The sequence below is a fragment of the Cygnus olor genome, chromosome 20 (assembly GCF_009769625.2).
Source record: "Cygnus olor isolate bCygOlo1 chromosome 20, bCygOlo1.pri.v2, whole genome shotgun sequence".
Lineage (NCBI taxonomy): Eukaryota > Metazoa > Chordata > Aves > Anseriformes > Anatidae > Cygnus > Cygnus olor.
Genome location: NC_049188.1, coordinates 8,097,160 through 8,110,952, shown reverse-complemented (window position 1 = coordinate 8,110,952; position 13,793 = coordinate 8,097,160). Strand labels below are relative to the sequence as shown.

Genomic DNA, 13,793 nt, shown 5'->3' with positions numbered 1-13,793 from the left:
CCCCCCGCTGCCGCCCGCCGCCGAGCAGCTCCCTGCGGCCACAGCCGGCCGGGCGGGGAGCCCCCAAAACGTGCGTGCAGGTGGGGGGGCCCCGCTGCCCCCCTGCCCCCGCGGGGCTCCCCCGCCCCACCCCGCCCGGCCTCAGCCGCGCCCCGCGGAGGAAGGGGGGGGGGGGGGCGGCGCGCAGGCAGCGCGCAAGGAGCGCGCAAGGAGCGCGCAAGGGGCGCGGGCAGCGCTGCCGGCCCCGCGCCCGGCCGCGGCGGCTGCGCGGCCGCGCTGCGGCGCCGCCGATGCTGTCGGTGCCGGTGGCGGTGCCGGTGGCGGGGGCGGCGCGGGGCGCGGGCTCCCTGCCCCGCCGGCGCACCATGTGCAGCGGCGTCGGCTGCTTCTGGGCGCTGCTCTCCGCCGGCCTCTTGGCCGCCTGCGCCGCCGCCTTCCTCTCCCCGGCCTGGCTGCTGCCGCCCGGCCGAGCCGCCGCCGGCTTCGGCTTGTTGTGGCGCTGCGCCGGGCCGCCCCGCGGCTGCCACGGCTCCGCCGGTCCCGGCGGCTTCGGAGACATCCCCTCCGGCTCCTGGCAGGTGAGCGCCTCCGGCCCGCCGCGCCCCCCGCGACCTCCCCCGGCCTCCCCGGTGTTCCCCCGTCACCTCGCCGGCATCCCCCCGTCCCTCCCCGGGCCCTCCGGCAACCCCCCAGCACCTCCCCGGCATCCCTCAACCCAGTCCCGGGCTCTCCGGCATCCCCTCCATCATCCCTCCTGCATCCCCGAGGACCTGCCCCATGCTCTCCGGTATTTCTCTGCCCTTCTCCTCGCCTCCCTAAGCTCCCCCTGTTATCCCCCGTTTGGATCCAGGCTGCCCAGCATCCCCTCACCCTGTCCCCCAGACCCGCCCCAGCATCTCTGTCCTGCCCTGAGCATCCCCGACATCCCTCATGCTTCCCCCGAGCATCCCCTGCATCCCCCAATGCTGCTCTCGAGCATCCCATCCATCCCCTGCATCCACCCAGTCCTGCCCCTGAGCACCCCCCCAGCACCTCCCAGGTGTCCCTTGGACCCCGTGGTGCTGCTTCCCCCCGGGGGGTTCCTGGTTGTGCTTGGCATGCTGCATGGAAACCTCCCGGGTGCCTTCGTGCAGGTGTGGCAGGCAGTGCAGCCCGAGTGCTGCTGTGCTGCCCATCCTGGCCGTGGCCCCAGCGGTGCCACAGGTCTGACCCTGCTGCCTGCCCCTTCGGGGCTCCCGGCTGTGCCTTGCTGCCTTGACCCCAAACCTTCCTGACCTGCCCGGGCGAGCTGCTGCATAACGTGCGGGATGGAGTCGGGGGTCAGACAGGTCAGGTTTGGTGCTCCCCAGCGGGGCTTTGAGCATCGCGTGCCAGCTGAGTTTGCTAAGTGTAAAGGGAACAGGGAGGTGGCCAAAACTGCTGCCTCTGGGACACGCGGCTCCAGAGACTGAGCCTGGACGCAGGGACTGCTGCCATTCCCCGCCTGGCCAGCTCCAGGTGATGCCCTTGCCAGGTTTTGGGAGAAGGAGGCCAAGGCCTCCCTGCTTGCCCTCACCAGCCCCAGGGCCCAGGGTTGCTGCGGTGTCCTGGTGTGACAAAGGCCGCCTGTCCCTGGTGGGTGTGCACCAGAACCACGCAGCACACAAAGCCCGGACCTGGCGCCTGCTGGCCGCTTGCCCTTGCCCCTTCTTCCTCCTCTCCTCTCCTTTTTTTTTTTTTTTCTTTTACTTTTAGCTTCTTACCCTGAGCTTTTATGATTTTGCTGCTGCTGCTGCCCAAAACACACGAGCTCTGATTTGCTCCAGGTTGCTATGCTGCAGAAATCCCAATATGGGGGCTAAATCCCAGCGAGGTCGTGGCTGCACCCAGCACAATGGGTGTCAGTAGTTGGATTTCTCAGCCTGTTGTGGAGCTGCGCTGCTCGCTCTCCAAGGATGCCAGGTCTGCGTGCGATTGCTTAAATCCTGTCACGGTCCTTAAAACTGTCATTAAAGACAAATATTGTGAATTGCAAAGAAAAGAACCGGCTGCTTAAAATCCTTCCTATTTATATAAAAACATGCAAAAATGCTGTCGTTTCCATAAGTTGGCCTTTGTTCAGATGTTTTTGCAAATGTAATTCAGATAAACACTTCCAAGCAATAACAAACTTTCAAGATAAGAATGAAGCTCAGCAGTGACTCATTTGAACAAGCTTCAGCTACAGCCTCAGCCATCTAATAGCCTCTGAAAAGCCTTTAGATCCAGAATATCATGTAAAGCAAAGCCTCTGAGCTCCCGAGGTTGGGCTGTGGTTAGGATGAACAATGTCACGGTATTGTGTGGGGTTTACAGGGGATTTTGGTGACACATCTTTGTCACCTTAATTAATACCACCCAAATAATTGACGAACAACAAACAGTGCAGTCTGTTTCAGGGAAAAGTGCTCCCCTACCAGCTTTCTGCCATGGCAAGGATGCGAATACCTGTTGTGATGGTTATTTGATGGTGTACGACGTAATGAAGCACTCGTGGCAGCTTTGCTAAGGCAGGCGACAGCTTTGGCTCCCTTGCCTGCGCAGCCTCCTGCACCTGCACGAGTCGGTGCTCAGCACGGGGGAGCTGAGCACTGTGAGCCCTGCCTGAGTTCAAGCAGGAGATTCTCCTTTTTGGAGAGATGGGGGAGGTCATGAACTGGGGAAACCATGGTTCTTTTTTCTTTGCTTTCAGAACATGTGACATTCATTTCCAATCTTTCAAGGAATCTTGTGGGCGGCTCCTTTAAATGAAAGCCAAGATCCTAACGTGGAGGAGAATCTAAGAGCTTTTGATAGCAGCCACCAGCCTTTTGATGAAGGGTTTGAAGCTGTGGCTGTGGGGAGTGAAGCAAGCAAAAGCTGACACAGGGCTCAGGAGCTCTTCTAGTGTGGAGCTGGTGGCACACCCGGGGAGGATGCTGAGAGCACACCTGGGGTGGACGCCCACCTGCAGAGCACAGGGGTGGGAGCAGCCACAGCCAGGATGTCCAATCCTTGGGGACGAGATTCTTTTTGTTCCCTGAAATGTGCACGGTTACCATGTGTCAAATCACCCCCTGCTCAAATGTGCTGATTCGATGAAGGGGAGGGGAGCATTCAGCCTGGAGAATGATCGTTAATGCCAGTTTTGTGTTTGCACTTGGGGGATTATGTTAATCATGCTACAAATGATTCTTTGAATCATGTCTAGAGGTTAATTAACACGCCTTTTTTCTCTTAAGAGGGCCTTCATGTCTGCTTAGAGTTGCTGGCTTTTTTCTGCTTCCTTTCGTAATTACTTTGCAGCTTTCTAATATCATGGGTACCTTTAATTTAACCCTCTCGGTACTCAGGCTGCTCGGGTTTTGCACTGTGCTCAGCATCACTGGTACCCGGTGATGTGGCCGACACTCAGGCAGCTCACACAGGATGAGACCCTTCAGGGGCAGATGGAAACTGGGCAGGGGCTGGTGGCTGCCAGGTGAGGAGAGAGGACGGTGACACTGCCCAGGGGCCAATGCTGATTTATGAGCGAGGCCCTTACACAGACAACTGATGGCAAGGAGGATCTGTCATGGGAGGACCTGGAGCTGCCAGGGCATCCTGAGGGGTGCAGGCGCCACGGGGAAACAAGATTGTTCTTGGGAGCCCAACTGCTAGAGATGGGAAAAACAGGCAAGCTTTGGAGCTCTGAGCTGCTTCATTGCATCTCACCGTTTCTTTTTTTGGTGCCAGATCCCTGTCTGCGTATGAGAGCATGCAAAATAGTGCTTTATGCTGAGCTAATTTATTTTCTCTTTCAGTGGGAGCATTTGGCTCATGGGTTCGTATGTCAGTGCTGCACTTCGGAAGCTAGTGCTGCTTCATTTCAAATTACTATTTTTATTTTTCAGATAGTCTCCAATTATTTTCAGGCTTTGCCAAGCACATAATCTAAAATAACAGGAGCTGATCAGCCCATGATATTCAGGTTGAAAACACATTGACCATTTGCTTATGAAGCCAGTGAGTGCCCTGCTGGAGCACAGCACAAAATAACCCACCTAGGATGAGGGTGAAGGTTTTGCACAGCCCCATGAGGTACCTGGGTGGGTCTGTCCCGGGTTGCTGTCCATAGCAGGGCTTGAAAAGATTCAGTGAAGCCTAGTGAAAAGGCATAGTACACCTGCTTACCCTTGTATTAGAAGATGCTGAAAGGTTTCATACACCTCCACTGCCAGTTTATTGTGGTTTCATTGTCAGTTTCTTGTTCAGTTCAGCCACTGGGTTCCCAGTGTGATCTTAGGTTTGTTCATAGGGGTCAGATTTGCAGAGCTGTGCAGTAGCTCCATTCCCAGTGAAAAAGCATGTGGAGTGCCCCTCTACATGGGAAAGAAAGGATTTTAGAAAATGCATTGCTCCTCTGTTAGCACAGGCTCTGGCACAAGGAGGAGCTGAGCATCTTGGGCGTACCTGGGTTGCCATTCCTGGGCAGAGCCTGCTGTTCCTCCGAGGGCCATGTATGAGGCCGACATGTTAATTTGGGGTTATCAGGAAATCAACTTTCAGCTCCTCATCAAAGACCTTCCCAAGAGAACAGATTCTTCCTGGCCTACTCTATCAGATAGTTGATTTTTAATTGCATTTACACAGCCTTGGCAAAAAGCATAAGCGCTCAGCAAGTCTTGAAATCACCATCTTCCTCTTCATGTGTGTTACTTTGCAGTAGACTTTATCTCCTTTTGTTAGCCACCCAGAGCTTTTTGACCCATATTAATATAACAGAAAATACCCAGTGCTGGGGAAACCTGTGACTTTGGCTCCACGCTTCAATGCCCGAGTAGCAGATGATAGCTAGGACTTACCAGCCAGGGAGCCGCTCACCAGTAAGCAGGGCTGAAATGCCTCCCCAGCTGCTGAGACCAGAACTCATGGGTGGGCCATGGAAGGTCAAGTTGACTGAAAATACATGCAGCCTGCTCTAGGGATTATTTCTAACTGCTCCAGTCTCAAAAGGAGGCAGAAGCTGCTTTACTTACACAAAGGCACGGAGAGGTGGGTATTAGCTGCAACGTCGCTGGTTGTGGCTGGGCAGCAGGCAGGGCTTAGCTGAGAAGCGGCCACTCATGACGGTGATAACTAGCTCGTGCTGAGTCACTTTCCCCAAAATGCTCTGGACAAACAAAAACAGGGAGCCCTGAACCCTGCCCTGAAGGGCAGGGCCTTCACCTGTGTGCTCTGGGCACATTTTGGGCTGAATGTTGCTCTTCTCCTTTGTGGGACCCAGAGCAGAGTCGGGTGCAAGTTGGTGGGGACATGGCAGGGACATTTTGGTGGCACGAAGTTCCCTCCATCCCCCTTGAGGCTGCAAGTTCCGCTGGTGGCTTTGTAGGGAGAAGCAGATGGGAGAGCTGGGAGACCTGAGGGGAGCTCCACAGCCCCGGACGATGAGCCTGGCTTTGTCATCAATGCCAGAAAAGGGCTTATCCCGAGGAAGAATAATGACTGAGTGCGGGTGAGAAGGTCTGATCTGGTACCCGGCGACAGTGCACTGCTTGCTGCCTAATTAAAATTTCATTAAGTTGGTTCGCATCCCTTGATGGAGGTCACAGGCACACCATTGATGTGCTAATGTCTTACTTCTCCCCCTTTTTTTTATTTTAACCACTATCCATCATCCTCTTAGATAAAGCAGTGCCATTAAGAGGTGCTTTCCAGCGTCCCCAGATGCAATGGCACTGGAAGAAAGACAGCCATAATTCATCAGGCGTATTATCTATTTTCTCCCTAATTAAAATGATGCTTTTTTTTCTTTTTTCCCTTCAATCAGTTTGGGCATTAACCTTTCTGGCGTTCATGTTGAAAACACCGATTAGCTTGAAGGTGGGAAAGTTACCCGAAAGGCCAGGACTGGCTGAGCTGTGGCTACAGGATTTTTGCTGAATTTTGTGTATGAGCAGCTAAATCTGAGCTGGTGAGGAGCACCCCCTGTGCATGCTGTGGTGCTGACAGGTCCTCATTGACCAAAACCTTCATTCAAATGGGAAGAAAAGAAGACTGGAGACTCGTTGCCTCCTCTGTATCCTTGTGCCCCAGCACACACGTCCCAGCCAAAAGCACCCCAGCTCAGGGCACTCTTAGACATCAGCCACCCCCATCAGCGTCCTGCCTGGGGCTCCACGTTACTGCAGGGCTGGTTTGGGAGGTTGCACCTACTCCCATGTCCCCATCAGATGACACCTGGCACTTCCCAGTGCTGCTTAGCAGGGAACAGCATCTGCATGGGAACAGGATGGGGATGGAATATCAAACAGGAAGGTGAAAGCTCTCAGATGGTGCCGAAAGGAAGGTAATTGCTGGGGAGGAGAAGATGAGGACGTGTGGGATCCTCTTCCCGGCCGCTGCTATAATGCCGACCAGATGGCGGATGTTTGTTTCTGTGACTTGTGTGTGGGAAATACGAACAAGCTGCGAGCCTTGATCCACCCACCCCTCTGCACGCAGCGTCTCCTGCAAAGACAGATGCCTCTCTCTTGCACCCAGGTGGATATTCGTGGTTTTCTACCAAGATTCCCTCCTGTGCCCTTGCCCAAGGAAAAGGCGCTACTATTTCAGGAGCAGGGCGGCCTCACCTAGTGGGGTCTGGATGAAAAGCAGTGATTATATGGTTCAATGCAAAACTCACGGAAATTTTTGGGAAGACCTTGTGGCCGCATGGTGCCGGCGGCTGCAACTCTTGCATGGTGCAGGTGTGTGCACAGACCCCTTGGGCACTGGGTTGGAGAGAAGACAGCTTTGCTGCTGCCCTGCAGATAGACACCAGTCTGAGTATTTGCAGCCAATCCTCCCCAGCCCTCTTCCTTCACCCTCCAACAGCTGGTGGTGATGGTTCCTCCTCCACCCGGAGCCCAGCCAGGGGCATCTCAGGCCCCGCAGCAGGGATGAGCCCAGCTGCCAACATCTGGAGCCACTTCCCAGTATCAGCTCCCAGTGCAGCCTCCTGTGTTCTTGCCAGTGCTGCTGCAAGCCCCAGACCCTGCACTCCCAGCCAGCACCTCTGCCCAGCGCTGATTCATTTTAACAAGGTTAAAACCCCAGTGTCCATTTGGTTTCTGCCTCCCTAGGCACAGCGCTACCCAGTTTGACCCCAAAACATCTTCTGCACATGAATATTTAATCACACAGAGCTCAGATGGGAAGGGACTGCATGGAAAAAAAGAGAAGGGTTTGATAAATTTTGCCCCCTTTTACTTGCTATTGCTTTTCAAGCCAGTGTTCCCCCGGCTCATTCAGGGTTTTCTCAGACCTTTTCTGCCTCAACAGATAACCCCAGAAAGCCAAACGGGCTCTGACCTTCACTCTTTTCCTTTTGTCAGTTAGCACCTGGCTTTATTTCCTAATTATTTAGTGTATTTACTTTCTGCCCATTTGCAAAGATGCTTGAGAATTTCAGCAGGGCTGAAACACCCAAGCAATCCGTAACCTTGTCTTCAGCCTGCTGCTCTGTGTACCACGGGGCCCATCTGGGATGGCAGCTCTCAGGGTGGTCAAGCTGCAATTAATAAATTGCATTAATAAACTAATGGGTGGCGTGGTGTGACCCAGCATGCAGGACGTGATTGTGGGAGCTCTGCTCAACTTCCATCTCTGCAGGAAAGATCCCAATGCAAGGGACAAAATGGTTTATCTCCATTGAGCCAATCGCCAAGTACCACTTCCCAGCACCAGCTCACTGGATTTTTTTTTCTCCCTTTGCTCTTTTCATTTTAAGCAACAAAGATCATGGATGCTGGATTCAAAGGATGAGTTAACTGTTTTTTAAACTTTTCATTAGGGACATTAAGTGATTCTCCCCAGGGTGGTCGTTGTGTGATGTTTTAATTTTGATTTTTTTCGTGAATGGAATGGTGTCTTCAGCAGATTTATTGCTTAGTGAATGGCATAGCTATGGTGCGTGTCAGACCTGTAAAATATTAAAATAATGGGTAGGGGATTGTTGTTAATCGGAATTTACTACGCTACATAAAGACAAATTTACAGTCCCACCAGGGGACTATTAATTTGTTTGGGGATAAACAATTAATCTCTCCAGGAGTGGGAGCAGAAAATGTGACACGGTTTTATGTCTCCCGGCACGGCAGAGGCAGGATTGTTCACAGCCCGGGCAGCAGCAGCCACAGGGCACGAGGTCCTGCTTCTCCACGGCCAGTTTTGCAGTGGGAGCTGTGCCTTCTGTGTGATGAATGGGCTTTTTCCTGCCCCCGCCTGAGCTGGGCCTGATGTATCGTGATTGTTTCCCCCCCCATCTATTTCTGGTTTTCAGCCTTTGCATCCTGTTTCCTGCATCCTCTCCTTTCCGCTCAAGATGCAGCAGGCACAAACAGAGAGAAGAGAGGGAGGTGCAGTGCAGCTGGCAGGAGAGGCTTTATAGCTGCCACTATTTCGTACCTTTGTTCCATGAACTTTTTCAAACTTAGGGCTTGTTATTTTCCTTCGGAAGAGGCTGTTGATCTGCAGGTGCAATTCCAGTACAGGGCAGGAGCGTTTGTGTTTAATTTCCAGACAAGTTCCTGTAAAGAAAACAAAAAAAATCTGTTTTACAGGAGTGTATCCAGGGCTTTGGGAGGTAATGCCAACATGCTAGGGAAAGAAGTTTGCACCTTGTGTTTAAGCAGCTGTGTATATTGCATACCAGGATAATGTGGGAGCCAGACTAAGACCAGCAGCTTGCAGTGGGGTCTCTTGCCATCTGCACTGAAACACCCTGTGCCTGCACCTTTTGCCACCCATTTCAGGGCCAGCAGCGCCACTGCTGTCACTTGTGCCCCATGGCAAAACCACTCAGCTGTTACCCACCCTGCCCCAAGGTCACTCGGCAGCTCAGCATCCTGTGCCTCCGTCCAAAGCTCACTGTTTACCTACTCCTCCTGCCCACTGAAGTTCTATTCAGAGCATGACCTCAGATCCTCTGGCAAAGGGATTGGTTGGATGTTTTGGCCACCACTGTGTGCACCAGGGTGCTGCCAGCACCAGGACTCACATTCTTGCCTGTGCAAACCCCAATGTCAGGATCTGAACCAGTCTGGCTCTTCTTTCAGTACAAGACTCACCTGCACTGATCCTATTTGTGCCTTTTCTCCTGGCGCTGTGGCCTGAAAAATACTTTGTCCCTTTGCACCTTTCCACGGGGATTAGCAGCCTGAGCAGCTATAAGGTTGCTTCCAGCAGGAGCTGCAAGTTTTTAGGGGAGTTGCGCCAACATAATTATGATGAACCTTGATCATTAAAAACAGTATGCTTCACACGGGAGAGGAGCAGGCCTGCTTCACAAGACCCCTTTCTGCTGAAAAATTCATTGCTCTAAATAATTAATGGTTCCTGCAAAGGAGGATGGTTTTGCATGTTGCTGGGTGGAAGGTGAAATTCAGACGCCAGCTAGAGTATTTTTTTTTAATGGGTACACATTTCTTTGCCATGCTGCCGCTCTCTGGGTCCTTCAGGGGCTACAATGGGGCCAGGGGCTGGTCACCAGCAGGCTGTCCCCTGTCCTGAGGCAGCACTTGTCTCTGGTGTCTCAGTGTCTTGAGAGGCAGCAGAGAGGAGCAGATTCCACAGTCCCTGACTAAGCACCCTCTCCATTTCTTTTGGCGGCTGCTTGCACTGCCGTGCCTTTTCCATTGCATGTCAGGAATTAATGTATTGCCGGGACAGCATTTGCATTGCTTGTGTAGTGTAAAAATAGCCCATAAATTAAATGCTGATTTTTAATCACTGCACAGCACTGGGGGAAGCGCTCGCACTGGGGTGCCAGGGTGGCGCCCAGCAGCATCCTCGCCAGCGCCTGCGTGTCCCTGTGTGGAGCGGTGGCAGCTCCTGGTTTGGCCTGGCAGGCAGTGGCTCTGCTGCCCCAGCACCTCAAGGATGGCTCAGGTGCTAAAAAAACAGCTCAGTGGGAAGTAACACAGGTAGAGGCAGGGCAGCATCAGACCTGTGGGGCAGCACCGCTAGTCACAGGGGGACAGGGAGATTTTCTTTGCTGTTTGGACCCACCATAGCCATCAGAGGGGAAACCCAATTCCTCCTCACCCCCCCCAGCCCGCCTGTGGTTCCTGCAGCACAACACACATTTAATAGGTTATACTCCTGATTTATAACCTCTTTGGTGAGGGGCACCAAATGGAAATGTTTATTGGGTTTGTTTCTATAGTAACCATGGTTGCCCGAAAGCTTGACTGTTGGGGGAAGAGTAAAAAAAAGGAAAACTGCATTTCTAACCAGAACATCTCAGCAGGGTGAGAGGGCTGGATATGAGCGGGTGGAGGTGGACCTGAGCTCCTTGTGGCTCCCACATGGGTTATGAAAATGAGTCTTGTTAGGAAAACTGGGACAAGACCCGTCTTACAGGAGCACTGCGCTACGGAGCCAAGGCACGGATGTTACTGCTGGGTGACTCACCAAAGCCAGAAACATTTCATGGAATTTGCCATAAAATGCTATGAAATAACAGGACTTGATGTGCCTGCAGCAATGCCGGGACTGAGGTGCCCTCGCACTGTTTGAACAGTGCCAGGAGCTGGGTGCTGGAGGAGGAAGCACCCATCGTGGTACCTCCCCACCCAGCCACACCATGCTGCTGGCCGGGCTGGCACGCGTCCCCGCCGCTGCCAGCACCATCCCCTGGGCAGAGATGGAAATGCCACCTGTAACGGGGACAGAAACTGCAGCAGTGCAGCTAGCAGGCACCCATACGCACGGGTGAGCTGGTTTTGCTGTAAATTAATGCTCTTCTCAGTTTTAGATGCTGATGCAAGTTGTGTGTTATGGCCAGAATATTAAATAGCAAAACTGCTTCCACACCAGCTGGGCAGTGGCTGAGCCAGGCTGCAGGCTGTGCTGGCCTCCCCTTCACCTATCCAGAAAATGCTGCCACTGGGCGCTCCTGGAGCCACCAGCACCCCAAAGCATCATCACACAGCATGGGCTGGAGTTGAATTCCAGCCTCAAATGACTGAGTTTTGTTGCTGAAGAGGCTAAATCAAAGACCAGGGAGCAGCCCGGTGTTTTGGTGGGAGCCAGCTGCAATTAAACCTTTGCAGCAGTGGGCTCCCCACTGCGGAGCACTGGCAAAATACCTTCTAATTGCTGGGCTTGCAGGGGCAGGTGCCGTCATGAGATGTGTTTCAACTCTCAGTGGAGGCACTGACACGCATTGCAGGCATCTAATGGCACTTGTATTAATGACGTAGCCCTTCATGCATGTAATACATTTGCTATTATCACCATTGCCCGAATACTAATAACCCCCGGGACCAGGTGACGGGTGAACCGTGGGCTCTAGATTCAATGGTGAATTTAAACAGCAGAAAGAGGAAGAAGTGGGAGAAGGCACCCGTGCGGGGCCCTGCTCCTCACTCCAAGGAGGGAGAGGGGGAATTCGTGGGGAGGTTTCAAGGGGGTGGCAGGGGACACTGCCTCACTGACTGCCCTGTGTCCTTCCAGACGAGCGCCGTGCTGTGCGCAGGTGGCTGTGTCCTGCTGGCCCTCAGCTCGCTGCTGGCCATCGTCGCCGTCCTGCTGCCCAGCGGAGCCTGCGAGAGGCGAGTGTGCACCCTGGCTGGCTACATGCAGACAGCAGCAGGCAAGTGACGGGGACTTGGCTCTTTGGGGTGGAAGGACAGGGTTTCCCTGGGGTACTGCTCAGCTACCCAGGTCTGTGTAGCCCACAGCATCCTGGCTCCCAGCAGCAAGAGGCTTTGGCAAACCCTAACCAATGCTGGGACAAAAGAGAACAGAGAGAACAGCAATTGCCTTCTGTATTTGTGCTTATAAAACAGGCCACCTTTGAGGTTAAGCCTCTGGAGGCATTTTCTTCCATATGCTTTATACCCAGGACTGGATGTCACCTTTCCTAGCCCACATTTCCCGCTGGCCTCTCCAGGCACCCTACCTGATGCCCTATTAGATTACATTTCCATTGCATTCTTTTATGTGTCTGCCTTGGAGAAGCACTAGCGTGGAGGGGAAGGGCTGTCCCCGTGCTGTGCTCCCTGCAGGGCACAAAACCCACCCCAAGCCTGTTGGCCCTGCAGGGAGCTGTGTCTTGGGTTCTGAAGCACTGCACTGAGCAGCCCGAACGCCCCAGCGCAGCACCAGCCATGAGCTGCAGCAGGGGCTTTAAAGCACCCCCTCGTGTCTGTGCCCAAGAATAAACTTCTTTCCTTGGAGAAATCCTCGGGGCCAGCCAGGCTTCGTTATCAGCCTGCCAGCATTCAAGCAGCTTTTGGGGGAAATCCTGTTAGGCGCTTTCCTCGCTGCGACTCATCCCACGGGAGCCAATCTGGGGACAGATGGAGGGGCCCGGCCTGACAGCGACGGCTGCTGGAGCTCAGCCACAGGCAGAGCCAGCTGCTCGTGCCCCTGTCCCATCGCTGGTGACCAACGCGTCCCTTGGAGGCCACAGTTTGGGGGTTCCCATCACCTCCGTGCATCAGCTGGTGGTGTGGCCAGGGTGGGTCCTCTGAGTACAGGACAGAGGGGTCTCAGCCCCAACCAGGACACGGCGCGGGTCACCTGGGACCTGGCTCAGAGGGGTCTCCATGTGGGAACAAAGCGGGATGGAAAGGGGTCACCCTGCATCACCTTTGCCCAGCGGGGTGCCACATCTGGCTCTGCAATGAGAGGCACAAGTGGGTGTAAAGTGAGGGATGAGGAAGCATCCCTGGAAAGGAAACCGACTGTGTTAGATAAATACAAATCTGAGGGGGCTTGGTAATATTGAACAGGCTGTAAATAAACTGTAGGCTTTAAGCATTATTGACAAATGAAAATTTACTGTGTACATTTGAGCAAGCTAATGCGCTGCTTTAAACCCTGGTGGTGCCTTGCTAAGCATTTTGTATTGCACTTTTTAATTTTGGTTCACTGTAGATTAATTCCTATTCAGAGCAAGGCAGCCCTGAGTCAACAGAATTAAGTGGTTTAATGTATTTGGATTCAGAAATGCTGCCCCCCTCTCCCTTGTAATTTCTCTCCCTGTTCTCCCCCCCTCTCCAGGAGGAAGCTCTTCATTAGAGATCAGCTGCAGCCCAGCCAGCAGCTGGGTGACAGCAAGAGAAGCTCCTCCTCAAAATTACATTATCTCAGAGAGAAAAAGCAGGTTTGGGGGAAGACAGATGAATTTATGTGGAAGAGAGGGTAAGCAGAGCAAGCCCATGAGTTTTGGGAGAGCAGCCTGCTGGTGGGGTCAGCTCTGTCCCTGTTGCAGTGCCAGCTCTGCTGGGGTAAAGCCCTGTCAGACCACCACGAGATGCCAGCATAGCAGTAGGATGGAGGACGGGGCCACATTTCTCCCAACCCCAGGTTTCCCTGCAGCGCAGCAGGTCCCACAGGTGTCATCCCTCTGTCTGCCCTGACTTCTCCCCCCTGAAATCAGAACTTTGCTGCTGTTTTCCCATGCCACAACAACAACTCAGGGAATTTGGCAGAGTACCACAGGCATGAGCTCTATACTACCAAACACTGAGCCAGGCCACCACATTTTCTAGTAAAGGGCCAGGTGCATTCAGCCAGGAGCACAAAACCTGCCATAAAGTGCATGAGCAGCGGCATGGGCAGATCCAGGAACAGCCCCTGCACCACATCAGACCAGCACCCTGAGCCACACTCACATAACCCAGGTACAGAGACCAAACCGAATGAGGCCCAGTCCTGGGAGCAGCCCACAGCAAGTGGCAGGGAGGCTCAGGCTGCGTCTTTAACATTTTCCTGCTATTTTTAGAGAACCAAGTCATGCCTTTTCCAGCCCCAGGTGGAAGGAA

General features: G+C 53.6%; 2 protein-coding genes across 3 annotated transcripts in view; one reads left to right on the top strand and one right to left on the bottom strand.

Annotated features, from left to right (window-relative positions):
* The first annotated feature begins 276 nt into the window (after nt 1-276).
* Nucleotides 277-13,793, top strand: part of TMEM211 (transmembrane protein 211) — a 61,297-nt gene continuing 47,780 nt past the window's right edge. Inside the window, exons 1-2 of the mRNA XM_040532840.1 lie at nt 277-578; nt 11,476-11,614. Of these exons, the coding sequence (XP_040388774.1) occupies nt 291-578; nt 11,476-11,614 (427 nt within the window). The 5' untranslated portion in view covers nt 277-290. The remainder of the gene's footprint in view (nt 579-11,475; nt 11,615-13,793) is intronic.
* The window catches only part of SPATA22 (spermatogenesis associated 22), a 65,440-nt gene continuing 58,413 nt past the window's right edge, over nt 6,767-13,793 (bottom strand). The window contains exons 11-12 of one of the 2 annotated variants that reach the window (XR_005814036.1): nt 8,425-8,546; nt 6,767-6,782 (exon numbers count right to left, since the gene is read on the bottom strand). The gene's annotated coding sequence lies outside the window, so the exon portion shown is untranslated. Of the gene's footprint in view, nt 6,783-7,218; nt 7,940-8,424; nt 8,547-13,793 lie in introns of those variants that run through there. The other variant, XR_005814034.1, reaches the window with a different exon arrangement.